The sequence below is a fragment of the Carassius auratus genome, chromosome 5, assembly GCF_003368295.1.
Source record: "Carassius auratus strain Wakin chromosome 5, ASM336829v1, whole genome shotgun sequence".
Taxonomy (NCBI): Eukaryota; Metazoa; Chordata; class Actinopteri; order Cypriniformes; family Cyprinidae; genus Carassius; species Carassius auratus.
In genome coordinates, this window is record NC_039247.1 from 6,988,042 (window position 1) to 7,004,708 (window position 16,667).

Consider the following 16,667-nt stretch of genomic DNA (forward strand, 5'->3'; position numbering starts at 1 on the left):
CTAAATGAATAAAAGTAAGTTAAATGTAATGTAAATGTAAAAAAGTATTCATTTAAGTTAAACAGTTCATTTTCATGTTTCATGATTGCATGGTTTGAATCTGAATCAGTCGGACGAATCCTTCACTGAATGAATTTGTAAGGCTACTGTAAGTACAAGACTGTTTAGATATTAAGCCATTTTTTTGTGTACTAAAGACTCATGATACTCCACTTATGGTCTTTTCTGTCTAACGTTACCTTAATTGGGACTGATTTGTTCGATACCAAATACATTTTGAAACAAAGTTATTTTTAATGTTTGTCAATCATTGTTGTTTAAAGTAATTTAATTCATAACAGTTATAAATAAACAAATGCATAATGAAGGGTCATTCCCACAGAACGCGTTTTTGATGTTGACGCATTACCGCGAGCTCACGCACAAACTCTCTCTTTCACACACACACACACACACACACACACACACACACACACACACACACACACACACACACCACAGTAGGCTATTTTCATTTCAAGTGTTGCCTAATTCTTCTGTGTTCAAGACAGTATGGTGTGATTGTTTATAGTGGATCATTTTCATATTTAACGTTACGTTATGAACTTGCAGCGGTCAAACGCATCCGTCAAGCGCAATGCAACAAAAACTCATTGCATTGAAAACATGCATTGAAAAATCTTGCAAATTATTTATTACTAAAATGTTCTTATTCTATTTGTATCTGTTTCTGGGGAAACACTGGTATGTCAGACTAACTGAGACTTGTATACTGTTGCCCTATTGGTTTAAATTGATTTTATTTGCTCTACTCATATAAGTGGCTTTGGATAAAAGCGTCTGCTAAATGATTAAATGTTAATGTTAAATGAATATCTATTAAATGCAATAAGCCAATCATCTAATGCCATGAATATGTAAATGTGTTATTTTATAATTTTTACTAGCTTATTTTGTATTAAATAGATTTGTCTAGAGAGAACAATTCTTCATTTTTATTACGTGTCATTAAAACATCACATCACTTTACTGACAGGCGACATAAGAGGGACCTGAATTCAGCAGAGAGACGAGTGTTTTACAGACTTAACTACAAAGGTCAAGAGTTCACTTGACTCTTATAGATTTTTACATTGTACAGCCGCAGCTTGCAATCAACAGTTTAGCGTTTCTATTGCTTTTCAATACAACACATGATAAGACAGACTTATTCAACTTTTGCACTTATGCCTCGTGCGTGAAACTTGGTTCTAAAAACCTGTCATCAAAGAATTTAAACTTAAAAAAAAAATGTGTTAAACTGGTGATGGGAGAAAATAACCTGCAAAACTTTGAATCAACTGAACCAATTGCTTCACAAAATTATTAACTTGTTAGAAAAGCTCGAAATGCCACATGTTGGGAACGCCTAGGGTTTTCAAGAGCGATATAATGATACTAAGGAAACTGGTATTTCTTATATTATTTTAATGTATTCTCGTAATCCTAAACACTTGTTTTCAGGCGAAACACATCTACCATTTTCTGCATTTTATTTTCTGTTATTTATGTAAAGCTGTGAATGAACCGGAAATCCCACACCTTCACGGAAAACAACTTCAACATTGCAAAAATAAGGTGGATAAATAAAAGCTCCTTAACTAAAGAAATTATCTAACTATTTCAACTACTTTATTAAAGTATTGTAACTGATTACATTTGATCACTTTTCTAAATTTCCAATGAATGTTTTCAGCTGTTAATCATTTTCAAACATTTAAACCAGGCAGGGTTAACCTTACAGTGCTCAGCACTGACTACTGTCAAAAATCATTTTAAAGCACAGCACCACAAAATCAGACTTTAGCTCATCTTTTTACTTTGAGATCATTCTAAGGGAAAATACAAATTTCAAATCATAACAACATATAGTTTAATAGCTATGATACTGAAATATTTTTTTTAAAATCAAATCTTTGCATAGCAATTATATCACGAAACACTGGCATCTAACAATGCCTCTATTTAGTTTTTTTATCTGTGCACTTATTCATTTGCACTGTAAGCAATTCATTAAAGTACATAAAATACATAAAATACAATGCTGATAGGATTATATCCATCTTATCTATTATATCTATCAGTACAGATATTTATTTGCACTGTAAAAAAACAAATACATTACAAAACAAAGCAGCTCATTATCAGGACATTATCCATTCATTTTATTGACATTTCTATATGTGCACATTTTCTTTTATATCTTTTAGTATATCTCTACACTTCTTTTTTAGCTGCCATTTTCTCGTTTTTTTGCCCTTTTTTATGTCCTCCAACTTTAGTTTTCGCTTGTTCACAAGGTCAGCATTGAGGAGCATCAGCTCCTTCAGGAAGTCTCTGGAGGGCTGGATGCGTCTCGACTTTATGACATCATCAATGGCATCCTCCACCATCATGTCATGGCAGATCATCAGATATGCCAGAAACAGAGTCGCAGAGTGGTCGACACCCTGCTTGCAGCAAATCAACACCTTACCTGAGGAAACAAAAAAAGAAATATGGTCAAAAAAACTCATTAATAGACTATAACACACTTGATAATAGACAAGATATGGAGTGTGTTTGTGTCAGCCCTTACTTCCTGGCTTATTCACGGCATTGTCAATGAATTTTGCAGCTGGCATGAAGCACTTGCTGATGTCAGAACAGTGTCTGTCCGTTGTAGGCAAGCTGTAATAATTGATGTGCAAGCCTCTGTAATATCTGGACCCTGTATTGACTGTTCCTTCTAGATCTTCAACATAAGATTTTCCCAAGAAGTAGTTCAAGTCCTTTTTGGGCGCTGCAGCGTTCAGAATGTGAGTGATGCACATCTCCTGCAGCATATCTCGGTCTGTTGCAGCCTCTCTGCACAAGAACACAACAGCCTTGGTTAGTCTTTTATATAAAACTATTTACGTTGTAGAATAAATGACAGAACAATGATAGAAGTACAATTGTGTTGCAGACTTACTCGTCTCCGATGAAGACCCTGGGCCAGACATTGGTGACATGTCTTTGTTTGAGCAGTGTACACTGCTTCAAACGATCCTCTAGTTGGAGCATGTTTAAAGGGACGTAGTTTTCCAAACTTGCAAGTTCAGATAACACTGTAGACTCTGGCTCAAGAACGCTTGGACTTGGTGCACCCAAATCCACTGGAGTAGCCAGATCCCATTCAGATCGTGGCTTGAGAACGCTTGGACCCGGGAGGTACAATTCCACTGAATCAACCAGATCCTCTTCAGCGTCTGGCTCAGGGACACTTGAACCCGGGGCGTATAATTCCATCGAGTCCTTATCCCATTCACGTTCAAGAGGATCATCCAGATCCTCCTCAGAGTCCGGCTCAGGAACGCTAGGACTCGGGGTGTACAGTTCCACTGCATCAACCAGATCCCATTTAGGAGGAGCAACCAAATCCTCAATAGGTTTTGGTTCACAAACATTCAGATCCATCTCAGGCCATGCTGAGTTCGATCTGTTGTTCTGGAGGAAGGTTTTTTTCATATTCCTCACTGTAGCATATTCTACTCTCTTAGTTACAACGAAGCCAAGAACTTTCTTATTCTTCGTGGCTTTGGTAGTTTCTGACAAAAGAAGAAAAACATACAATGTGGCATTAGAAACATCTCTCACCAGATTAAACATGATTAATTAGTCCAAATTGTAAGAAGACATTTCTATTTGCATCTTTTCACCTTTTGGGCTGGCACATGATTCCTCTGGATCAACCAGATCCAGTTTAGGTTCAGAAGGAACCACGAGATCCACTTCAGGTTCAGGGATACACGATTGCTCGGTATCTAACAGATCCATTTCAGGTTCTGGCTTGAGAGCACTTGGATCTGGAACAAACGATTCCTTTGGATCGGGAAGATCCACTTCACGTTGCCCAACAGTTTCCGGCATTTTTGTCTGGAAAACTGCAAATATTTGCTGGAAGATTGCCACCATTTTCCTGGTTATCTCCCAGACAGTGAGTCCTGAAAAAAATAAGAAAACAAACTAGATAAGCCTTGTCTGAGAGTTAAAAAAAAAAAAACTTTTAAAAGCTTGAAGTTTAAAAAACCTTTCAAACCCCACTATTTTTAGCAGATAGATCGAGAGAGTGGTTGAAATCTAAACAAGGCATTACTTTCAAAAGTTTTCAGAGCTAAATGGAAATCTATCAGCGTTTGGAAGTCGCTACAGGAATTCCATAAGTCAGATAATTTAGAAAAAATATAGCAACCAAAATTCAAATCAGCCTAACGGTCACTGACAAATCTGGTGGTTGTAGCTTGAGAGCTCAACGAGGTGTAGGAAAACAGTATTAGGTCTTTGTCACAGCTAACATATAATAATTTACTATTAGAAACATCTCTAACAACACAAATAAACATGAATAAGACATATGCATGTCTTCACCTGTTGGACTGTTCTCAGCATCCAGGCCACCCTGATCATTGGCCTCTTCCACTGAAGGTCCTGCTGGGTCGCTCAGATCTTCAGAGACCAGTGTAGGACTCTTCAGCTCTGAGATGCTGTCGTTCCTGTTCATCTCCAGCTGCAAATCTTTCACTTCACAGACTGAGATGTTGTCACTAGAGTTAACCTCCAGCTGCACACGCATCTCTCCTGGACTGCAGTATCTGCCTGAGACATGATCCACTGTCACAACCTCCAGCTGCACATCTAACTCTCGAGATGCACTGCCGCTGATAAGGTCGTAGATGTCATCGGTGATCTCAAACTCCAGCTGCACATCTTTATCATCTGATGCCCAGTAGCTGTCACCGAAGTAGAAGGCATCATTGACGTAAACCTCCAGAAGCACCTCTCTCACGTCTGTGGACATTGTGTCTGTGGTTCTCATACTGACAGATAAGTAAACCGTATCTGGTAATGTCAGTTTGAACTGTAATGTTATCTGATACACACTGTCTGTACAGATTAAATATATCTCGATCTATACGGACTGGCGTTTGTACAAGTGTTGCTAGGTTTGTTTTCACAGAGTTCTCTCAGACAAAAGTCTCTATTGGCAACATCACTCAACTAAAAAGATTCTGCCAGGGCGAGTCCTTTTATACTGACTGGGTCTGTGACGTCATGAAACAGTGACGTGTCTTGTTCCAAATTGCCATGGAAACGGATTGTTTACCAAGGGCAGCATCCTCCATCTCTCTGTCGCATTACCGTACAGACAGGAGGAGAAGCTCCCGGCAATTAAACTTAATATGGCGTACTGGCGTTACATTTTAAAATACTATACAAAATAATTAATCAGAATACTTAATCCTGCTCACTCACGACAAAGAACTCCCCGCTCAAGCTCGCCGTCTCTGCAAGATTAACGATGGCAGTTTGCACGCACAGCCACTTAGAAGATTTACATCTGTCAGACAGGTTGCTGACGTCACAAAGCTTAGTTTGAGTCTGCCCGTCAGAAACCTGTCTGACGTCACAAAGCTTAGTTTGAGTCTGCCCGTCAGAAACGGAAGTGCTAAAAAACGCTAAAAATGGGCTTCAATTGTCTCAGTTGAGTTCCAATGGGGTCGCTGTGTCCATTTCTTTTACTGTCTATGATTTTCGCTTTGGCTCATTAGCTCAGAAAATAAATAATTATTTATGCGTTTATGTCACATTTAACGTTACTATGCTTGAATGCAGTTTTACCATCAAAAAATGATTCAAGTTAAACAGTTAATTTTCATGTTTCATGATTGCATGGTTTGAATCTGAATCAGTCGGACGAATCCTTCACTGAATGAACTTGTAAGGCTACCGTAAGTACAAGACTTATGGTCTTTTCTGTCTAACGTTACCTTAATTTGGACTGATTTGTTCGATACCAAATACATTTTGAAACAAAGTTATTTTTAATGTTTGTCAATCATTTTTGTTTAAAGTAATTTAATTTATAACAGTTTTAAATAAACAAATGCATAATGAAGGGTCATTCCCACAGAACGCGTTTTTGATGTTGACGCATTAGCGCGCGCTCACTCTCTCTCTCTTTCACACACACACACACACACACACACACACACACACACACACACACCCCCCACAGTTGGCTACTTTCATTTCAAGTGTTGCCTAAATCCTCTTTGTTCAAGACATTATTGTGTGATTGTTTATAGTGGATCATTTTCATATTTAACGTTACGTTATGAACTTGCAGCGGTCAAACGCATCCCTCAAGCGCAATGCAACAAAAACTAATTGCATTGAAAAATCTTGCAAATGTTTTTTTCAAGCATGTTTCATTACTAAAATGTTCTTATTCTATTTGTATCTTTTTCTGGGGAAAAACTGGTATGTCAGACTAACTGAGACTTGTATACTGTTGCCCTATTGGTTTAAATTGATTTTATTTGCTCTTCTCATATAAGTGGCTTTGGATAAAAGCGTCTGCTAAATGATTAAATGTTAATGTTAAATGAATATTTATTAAATACAATAAGCGAATCATCTAATGCCATGAATATGTAAATGTGTTATTTTATTATTTTTTCTAGCTTTTTGTTTATTAAATAGATTTGTGTAGAGAGTACAATTCTTCATTTTTATTACGTGTCATTAAAATGTCTATAAATATTCCTACTGGTGAACAACTGATATTTCGAAGGCTACATAACCCCAGGTTACGAAACCTCTACTGAAACGACTGACTCTGGCTGTTTGATTTGGTTTGATACACGATTCTAATTACTGATTCGAAACAAGTGATTCGTAAAGGTTCACGAAGCAGTGTGTTTCTAAAGCCCCAGTCACTGTACCGTTCAGACAGAACGCGTTTTCGTTGAAAAACGCGAGCTTTTGGAGCGGGAAAACACGCAAGGTTTAAGCTTTTTTTAAAGATTACCTTCATTTAACTTTCCGTGATTTTAGAACGCCGTGACTTGCGCAAAACTCGAGAAAAGACGCGAGCGCCCATCTAGCGTATACGTTTAACATGGCTGTTTTTCTTTGCTTCAAGTTAGATGTTATATAGACTAAGTTACGCCTATATGTAAAAATATATAATAACTTACCATAAAATTTATGTTTTACACAGACGCTTTTACTGTGCACAATCAAATAAACCACATAATGACACATTATAGGTCCCCTACTTGAAACCCTGCGTTCCTACATTCCTTCAATATCCGCTCACTTTCTTTCTCCGTCCTGCTTTCATCAGAAACTTCCCTCAGGACTAGGGATGCCAAATACTGAAAAAATACTGAATCGTCCCGTATTTGAGAATAAAATAGCGCGTCCCGTTTTGAATTAATACTGGACGGGGTTTGTCCCGTATTTTCGGAGTTGTCTTCAATGCAGGATCTCATGCAAATCATCCCACCGGCATTCTGTGAAGACTCGTCCTATTCAGCCCCTGATTGTGTAATATTCGCTGCTTATCTTATCTTATCTTACCAACCCCAAACTTTTTAATGGTAGTGTATGTTTTGGGATCTGTGGTTTAGTTTTGTAATCCATCATGACGGTCAAGGGAATGCCTGTCTACTACGACTCCTCTCCTCTCACCTGGTCCTCCTGCAGCAAGAAATACATCACACGCTTTCTCGAGTGAGAACACACACTCATGTAGAGGAACATTGTAAGTGGAAGTAAGGAGTGCATTCATTCAAAAATCAAGATATGGTTCTAAAATATGTTATTGATTCTAATAATTCAAGGGGCTATTCATGTTGTCAAGCCATTCATTCGGGCTCTTTTGGTTCCAGAATGTGTGTCAGATTCTGTGGTGCTCTGTAAATGGATCCTGCCGCTTCAAACTGGACTCGCCGATAGACGGAGCAGTGGTGGATCTCTGGTGAGTGTGTGATCGTAGAGAAGTTATCTGCTGTACTACCAGGAGAATACATATAGAGGGCACTCTTGTAACTCTTTTACAAACTATTTGGTATGTTGTCATAAATTGATGGCATCCTAAAACCACTCCATTTTTGGTTTTAAGTAACCACTTGTGAATTTCAATCCCTCCACCTTCTCTGTCTTTTCTTGTACATTTTGGTGATAATGATCTATAGCATGATTTTTGTTTCATGTTCAGACCTGAGTTTGGAGGCAAATATTGTACAGTCGAGCAGAAGCGCTACAGAATTTGCAACACGAAGCCGTGTGCCAGAAAACATCCCTCCTTTAGAGAGATGCATTAACACTGTGCCTTACCACAATGAACTCTACGAGTGGATACCTGTTGCAAGCTCATGTAAGATCACTTTGCATCACATGCATCAACATATTTTATTCAAATTTGTATATGTGCATGACATGAAATCAATATTTGAGGTCGATTTTCTCAGAAGAGAAATACTGAACATTTTAAAAATATAAAAAAGGTTTTTAATGTTTTTGAAATATGTCTCTTATGCTCACCAAAGATGCAAAGTCTAGTTAAAATACAGTAAGTGTTTTCTATTTGAATATATTTTTAACATGAGATTTATTCCTGTAATGCAAAGCTGAATTTTCAGCATCATTACTCCAGTCTTCAGAGTCATGTGATCCTTCAGAAATCATACTAATATGCTGATTTACTCTTCAAGAAACATTTCTTATTATCATCAAACGAGCCTGAACCCGAACATCCTAGCATCGCAGTCATGACTTTCACATCCCTTGCATTTTCTTCAGAAGCTGGAAAAAGTCTAGTTGATTAAATTTAGTTCTTCCTCAATGACTATTTGAATAAAACAACTGGCTACACAAATGTTTTGTATTATAGATTATTGCCTAAATACTATTTGATGTTTGCATGGTAGTAATACCAATTAATTATACATTTTATGTGTTTTTTTTCTTTGGATCTTACGCCTCGTTCACACCAAGAATGAAAAGTATAAAGATAACTATATTATCGTCTTTATATTCCAAGTACATGCTCGTCTGCTGCTTTAAACTCTTGAGCTCATTATAGCAGGACTGATTTTGATGTCAGTGGTGGTTTTGAAGGCAAACATCAATGCCTTGAATTTTATGCGAGCAGCTATTGGAAGCCAGTGCAAACTGATAAACAGAGGTGTGACGTTTATTCTTTTTGGCTCATTAAAAATGTATCTTGCTGCCGCGTTCTGGATTAATTGTAAAGGTTTGATAGAACTGACTGGAAGACCTGCCAAGAGGAAAATTATGAATTATGAATTATAAATTATGAAAGTCCAAACGGAGTGAAAAAGCGCACAGTTCTGTGTGTGCGGACTGTGGCCGGAGAGGAGCGGGTTCTGGGGACAGCAAGCAGCTGCTCAAACCTAAACCTGTGACACCTTCCAACCGAGATGTACCATGTAGGTCCGAATGGACAGTGGGGAACTGGAATGAGGTGAGTAGTTGTCTTAAAAATAAACATGGTTAATGTACTTTACATTCATCATGATCATGGTAAAAAAAAAAAAAATGGGATGGAAAATTATATTTCAATGCTTTTGTATTCAGTGCTTTGCCATTTTGTCTTTGTCATTTTTGTTAAATAATTTTTTGTTAGTGTTATAGATATATATACTGTATTGTGTGGTTTGTTAGGATAGGACAATATTTGTCCAAGTTACAATTATTTGAATATCTGGAGTCTGAGGTTGCAAAAAATCTAAATAATCAGAAAATTGCATTTAAAGTTGTCCAAAGTTCTTATCAATGCATATTACTAATCAATAATTAAGTTTGTATATATAAGTGGTAGGAAATTTGCTTAATATTTTAATCGAGCATGATCTTTACTTAATATCCTTATGATTTTAAAATAAATATTGAATAAAATAGAAAAATTTATCATTTTGATCCAAAAATGTATTGTTGGCTATTGCTACAAATATACCCCAGAGACTTAACACTGGTTTTGTGCTCCAGGGTCACATATTACTGTTTTTTTATTATTATTTTGAAAAATAAAATTCATCTTAATTTTAGTTTTAAAGTTTTAGTAATTTTGTTGTCTATTTTATTTATTTTTATTACTTTTTTTAGTATTATTGATATACTATTATAGTGTGTGTCAATATTTTGAAAGTTTTTGTTTTTATATTTTCACTTTAATTTTAAAGTTTTGATAGTTTTGTTTTTTGTATTCTAGTATAATTTTTTATTATTATTATTTTATTATGTTTGTGTTTGTCGTTGTGTTTGTTTTGACATGATTTTTTATATATAGATATTTTAAACATGTCTACAAAATGTAGTTTTTATTCTATTTTTATTTACTAGTTTTATTTATTTTTTTATTTTTTTTTTAAAATTATTTTATGGATGGTTTTAGTTTTATTTAACTCTATTAGAGTTCGGACAGTTTTTTTGTCCCTGTGATTGACAGTGCTCTAAAAGCTGTGGGCGTGGAGTGAAGAAGAGACGTGTGCACTGCCCTGAGCACCAGCGCTGCAACGTCACGCTCAAACCCAACAACACTGAGTCCTGCAATCTCCAGCCCTGCACCAGCTGGGCCACTGAAGCCTTGGGTCAGGTAACACACTGCTAAAACCTCAGCGTTCCTTTATAGAAAGAAGTAAATATAGTGTCTGCCTTGATTTTGTGACAAATGCAATGTGATGATGTACCCTACTTTTCAAAAGTTCAAGCTTAGTAGGATTTTCTTTTAACAAAATTAATAATTTTGTTCTGCAAGGATGCATTTAACGGATCAAAAGTGACAGGAAAGATATTTATAAGGTTACAAATTTATTACCACCCCCAAATCTTTTAAACTATAGTTTATATCCTATTAAAACATAAAGTTGGTGCATAATCAGCTATAGTTTCCATTCCATAATTTGTGACTTGCCATTATTAAGTGGGCGGGACATTCCCATTTTAAAGAGCATTTTATTGGGCAAAAATAGTTATAGGCCCCTCCCTGGGCATTGGTGATGTCTTCACGGTTTGACAGTGCTCCAGAAGCTGGGGTGAAGGCGTTCAGAAGCGAGCGGCGAGGTGCATAAATGAGGAATCAGTGTGCAGAACTGCAGCCCAGAGGAGTGCAAAACTGATTTAGGTAAATTCTATTATATAATATCACGTTGCATTAGTTTCATAATGAGCCTACAGTGGCCCCTTAATGTATTTGGACACTTAGAAATGCCTGAATGTCCATTGCATTTGATAAAAAAACATTTCAAAAAAAAAAAAAAAAAAAAATCAAGTATCTTTATGATGCTATAATAACGCAGATTTGAGTGGATGTATGAAGTCAGTTCTCCTCATGTTCACACAGGTGACCTAGCAGAGAAACCACAGGTGTATTTCATTACATGATCCAACAGGTTCTTTTACTAAAAACCCAACCAACTGCTTTTTCAGCTGTCTTTGAGCTTAATAAAAGTTATTTGGCTTAATATTTTGTTTTCTAATGCAATGACAATTTATAAATTTTTAAACACGGCTTACACATGACAATTGTTTTACATTTTATCCAAGAAAAATGTGGTCTTTTTGTGCAAGACGGCAAAAATTATTCTGGAAAATATAAAGTTGTGCCAACAGATAATTTTAATACACAATCCCATGGCTTTATAGCTTAATTTTAATGTTAAAGCCCTTTAACTAGTTTTTGCTCTTTTGTTTCTCTTCTTTGCAGGCCTGGTTTGTAAGAAAAACAGCATGTCGACACGTTTCTGTGAGAAACTCAAGCTGCTGGGTCGCTGCTCGCTGCGCTCGATCATCAAGCAGTGTTGTGTCACTTTACTGATTTAACACTTCAGAGGTCAGGCTTGGGTCAATGACCAAAAGCACAGACTACTGGACACTCTGCACGCAGAGGTTCATGTGCTCTAGAAACACAGATGTCCCTCTCAAATATATGAAAAATATGTGGTTTTTACTTGAACAAAGGAATCCATGGCTTTTGACGATGTGTTTCTTACATTTGTCTTTAAATGTGTCTTGAAATACTTCAAGCTTTAGTTCCAGGATTCAACATCAGTTTGACAGTTAACCTAAATGTTATTTTTTGCACTCATTTTGGACCTGTTGTTGTTCTTCTTCTTCTTTTTAACCCCAAAAAAAGTCAAGTTCTTGACAGGTTTACAGGTTAAGAACTGGTTGAGCAGACAGCAACACCCCCTTCTTTATCGACCCACTTTATATATATATATATATATATATATATATATATATATATATATATATATATATATTTATAATTTATTTTTTATATATCATGGATCAGTTGAAATCTGCTATGAAGCGAGCAAAAGTTTTTGCACATACAGGCTGATATTCAGGTTATTCATAAAAAAAAAAAGTTATTATCTGAAGTGTCATGTGACCACTGTCTGTAACTTAATTAAAGAAGTTAATACTTTTATTCAGTAAGGGGTGAATTACATTGATCAAAAGTGGCAGGAAATAAATGCTGTTCTGTTTAACTTTGAAAGAATCCTGAAAACAAAATGTATTAAGGTTTCCACAAAAATATTAGATCGTAAAAACTGCTTTCAGAAGTGATAAGAAATGTTTCTTGAGCAGCAAATCAGCACATTAGAATGATTTCTGAAGGATCACGTGACACAGAAGACTGGAGTAATGATGCTGAAAATACAGCTTTACATCACATAAAGTATATTTTAATATTCACACAAATAGAAAACAGTTGTTTGAAACTGTATCAACACAATTTTATTGTTTTTACTGTATACTGTAGTGTTTTAACACAATATTACTTTTTTACTTTTGATTAAAAAAATGCAGCATTGGTGAGTAGAAAGGACTCATTTCAAACACATAAAAAATCTTACCAACCCTTAAGTTTTGAACAGTATTTTTTCTTAGTAGAATATCATGTTCATATAGCTTAGCAATTTGTTAACATAAACTACTGGATTCAGTCTTTGCGTACGGGCACAAATTGTTTTAGGAAACCAAACCAGGTATTTAAATACTGAGAAATTAAATGAACTTCAGAATGTCTTAGTATTTGACTTTTCTCAATTTTATGTTAATGACAGCAGCACTATTGACACACAAAACCAGATGATCATGTTCTCCAGCATGATTTGAGATGTCCAAAATAGCATCTTGAGCTTCAATGGAAGCAAGGACATCTTTTTATATTGTTTTCATATTTTCAGTTCTTTAAGTGGGCCAGTACGCACAGGTACTCAGTACCGCCATTTCCAAATATAGCTCTTGAGCGTACCACCACCTCTCCATGCGCCCAGAACGTGCTTTTAGCGTACTGTTACATTCATTTGGACATCTGTTTTAATAGAGGTTTTAATCCTTTGCCTTCACTGCCGCTTTTCAGAGCGCCCTTCACAATGCACACTTCCTAGTTCGGAGTATGGAGCGTGAATCATTTGAACCAGTTTGGGAGTTCGGAGCAGATTCGCGGATCATTTGAATCAATTCGAGAGTTCGGAGCGGGTTCGCGAATCATTTGAGTCAGTTTGTGAGTTCGGAGCGGGATCGCGAATCATTTGTGTCAGTTCGGAGCGGGTTCGCGAATCATTGAGTCAGTTTGGGGATCGCAAATCATTTGAATCAATTCGGGAGTTCGGAGCGGCTTCGCGAATCATTTGAATCAGTTCGGGAGTTCGTAGCGGGTTTGCGAATCATTTGAGTAAGTTCGGGAGTTCAAAGCGGGTTCGTGAATCATTTGAGTCAGTTCGGAAGTTCAAAGCGGGTTCGCTAATCATTTGAGTCAGTTTGGGGATCGCGAATCATTTGAATCGGTTGGTGAGTTCGGAGTGGGATCGCTAATCATTTGAGTCAGTTCGGAAGTTCAAAGCGGGTTCGCGAATCATTTGAGTCCGTTTGGGAAACGCGAATCATTTGAATCAGTTCGGGAGTTCGTAGTGGGTTCGCGAATCATTTAAGTCAGTTCGGGAGTTCAAAGCGGGTTCGCGAATCATTTGAGTCAGTTTGGGGATTGAATTATTTGAATCAGTTCGGGAGTTCGGAGCTGGTTCGCGAATCATTTGAGTCAGTTTGGAAGTTTGAATGCAGTAATGCAGTAGCTCTTTCTAAGGGTATTTTTTTCAAAATCCTTTTGCACATTTTATTTATGTTCAGTAGTTCTTTCTAGCTCAAGCAAATCCACAAACTAATAAAATGATTTATTAATAAGGTTGCCTGTTGACTGCTGTATATAAAAGCCCTTCAATATAGTTGTTGTTACCTCAGGGGATGAGGGGAGTCATCAAAAAAGAAAAAGAAAAAGAAAATATATATTTTATATATTAAAGGTGCTGTAAGGAAATTTTGTAAAAAAATATTTTTTACATATTTATTAAACCTGTCATTATGTCCTGACAGTATAACATGAGACAGATTATCCGTGAAAAAAATCAAGCTCCTCTGGCTCCTCCCATTGGTCCTATTGCCATTTGCAGAAACTCCATCGCTCCCGGTAAAAAATAGCCAATCAGAGCTGCGGTCCGTAACTTTGTTTGTGTTCAAAATGTAGAAAAATGTATATAATAAGCGAGTACACCATGAATCCATTTTCCAAACCGTGTTTTTGGCTTGTCCTGGATCATAGGGTGCACCTATAATAAGTGTTTATATTCGGACTATTTTAGATTGCTTCGGGGGTACCGCGGCGGAGTAACCCAGTACCTTTGTGATTCTTCATAGACATAAACAGAGAGAAGTAGCTCCGGCTACGATGTTCTTCCGCAAAATGCAAGCAGTTCTGTTTATTAACCGCTAGAGCATCAAAAGTCCCCTACCGCAGCTTTAATATATATTAGTAGAGTACCGGCACCTCTTTTGGGCCACTTAAAGCACTGCATATTTTTATTAATTCAATTTATAATCCTAGAATCGTATTTTGCTCCAGGCTTCAGGGTCACATGATCCTTCAGAAATCATTCTAATATGCTGATATGTTTAAATGAAATTAAATAAAAATCCAGATTTTTGATGGAGTTTCAGACCTTTGCATGTACTCGTAACTCTAAGTCTAAGGGTTTGAACAGGACATGCAGCAATAGTAATGGAAACTTTAAAACTTAGTCCACTACTAAATGTAGCTTGCCACTTGTCCATTGTTTTTCAGGTCACCGTAAAATGGGAAGAGATGACTCTGCAATCCAAACCGTGCCGATTCAGGCTCCATTACAGAGGTCGGGTTAAATTAGGCCAGATTTGGCCAGGTTTTCTATCCCTTATAACTTGAAACCCACTTGGCACCGCAGCGCTGTCAGCTAGGTCACAGAATGATCACATTTGTCAGCACTGTCACACCATGTTAGCGCCCTAGATTTTGTGTTTCATGACAAAGCAGATTACATAACCTTGATTTTAGCTCAGTTATATAATCGCACATTACTGTGATGTGCATCCAGCAGCAGAGGTCTGCATACGCAGTATGATTCTTAAATGGCAGCGAGGCGACTTCCCTTTCCTGTGTATCACTTAATAATTCAGACGTCCAGTCAGAGCAGATTCAATGGTCCTGATTAAACTAAAAGCAGATCACTTCATAATATTACTTAACTACAACAACTTGTCTAACTTTACACTTCGGACCGAAATTCGGCATGACACGCACTACAATGTCATGAGCACACAGCACCTTGTGGAGTGAACAAGTTCAATTAAGTGTTAACTTAAACAGCTTAAGACGTGGGTTATGATGAGATTATATGATATCCATTGGTTAACATACGTATAAGGTCAGAATGATTTCATGACAAGCATGTCCAGAAGCGGAAAACAAGAAACCATCGCTGCAAGCGGACACCCCGACACCTTCAGTGGACACTCGCTTCATCAAATATTTACTTTTAGTGACTGGCAAAACTGCTCAAGCCTAGAATGGACGAAAACACATAGCATTCAAATAGACAGAGATTTCTGAGCTAGGTTTAAATCTACTGAATATAAATATAAAGCAGCATCACTTACCATAAATACTCAACCCCAAAGGGATGCACCGATGTATCGGCCAAAAATATAGGCCGATAAAAGCAATTATCTGCGATTATATGATCAGCGCCAAATATATCCTGTCAATCAAAAGGGGGGCGGAAAAACGAAAGAAGAAAGTTTCTAGCAAAACTACTTTAGTTGTAATTGAGTTGTTTACAAAAGTTTTATTTTGAATGTTTCTATCTGAAAAACAAACACAGCATTGAATATAATACTCTTGCTGATCATTTTTACCTCTAATATTATATACCAAAAGAGAGGGCTCCCTGTATATTAAACAAAACTATCGGTTTCGGCAGATATTATTCTTAATAATCACTTACTCGACTGAAAATGTTCGTATCTGTGCTCTATAATAATTTGAATATTCACCCCTGACTTTTGTTTATTGTACTTTTAAAACATTTTATGTAAAGTATTTGTACATTTATATTCAATTCAACAAATGATGCATTTATTTTATAGTTTTGTCCAAAAAATAAATAAATTGTTGGACTGTAATTCAATATTTTTTTCTAAGTATGCTGTTATTTGATGCAAGTCTCTCATTGGAAGTCGGGTAACTGTGCTGTTTCTAACTGGATTTGAGGAACAGTACCAAGAAATAGATCTATCCAGATAAAAATAACGCTAAAACCCAGATCATAGAGAAAGATAAACCTCTGGCTTCAGCACAATCCTCCAAATCTTTCTTATATTACAGGAAAGGCCTCACAGCTGAATTGACTACTGCATGTTTTTCATATAAAAACCATGACCAGCGTGATCACATATGGGCGGTTGTTGGCTGCCAC

At 36.7% G+C, this 16,667-nt stretch overlaps 1 protein-coding gene and 1 long non-coding RNA gene across 2 annotated transcripts; one reads left to right on the plus strand and one right to left on the minus strand.

Annotated features, from left to right (window-relative positions):
- Positions 1-1,484: 1,484 nt before the first annotated feature.
- On the minus strand, positions 1,485-5,049 carry LOC113072831 (uncharacterized). Its single transcript, XM_026245789.1, has 5 exons — positions 4,429-5,049; positions 3,720-4,004; positions 2,993-3,608; positions 2,618-2,886; positions 1,485-2,515 (listed from the first exon to the last, which is right to left on the minus strand). Exons 1-5 carry the CDS (start codon positions 4,874-4,876, stop codon positions 2,217-2,219), a joined length of 1,917 nt encoding a protein of 638 aa, XP_026101574.1. The 5' UTR covers positions 4,877-5,049; the 3' UTR covers positions 1,485-2,216.
- A 1,887-nt stretch (positions 5,050-6,936) lies between these two features.
- Positions 6,937-8,217, plus strand: LOC113069034 (uncharacterized). Its single transcript, XR_003279649.1, has 3 exons — positions 6,937-7,609; positions 7,737-7,825; positions 8,066-8,217. It is a non-coding gene; the product is annotated as an uncharacterized LOC113069034 (long non-coding RNA).
- The last annotated feature ends 8,450 nt before the right edge of the window (positions 8,218-16,667 follow it).

Bases quoted from the DNA above. Each gene is read 5' to 3' on its own strand.
- LOC113072831 (XM_026245789.1), bottom strand. From the start codon at position 4,876: ATGAGAACCACAGACACAATGTCCACAGACGTGAGAGAGGTGCTTCTG. The intron at 3,609-3,719 runs GTGAAAAGATGC...TTCTTTTGTCAG, and splicing joins ATCATGTGCCAGCCCAAAAG to AAACTACCAAAGCCACGAAG. The intron at 2,887-2,992 runs GTAAGTCTGCAA...GTTCTTGTGCAG, and splicing joins AGGGTCTTCATCGGAGACGA to AGAGGCTGCAACAGACCGAG.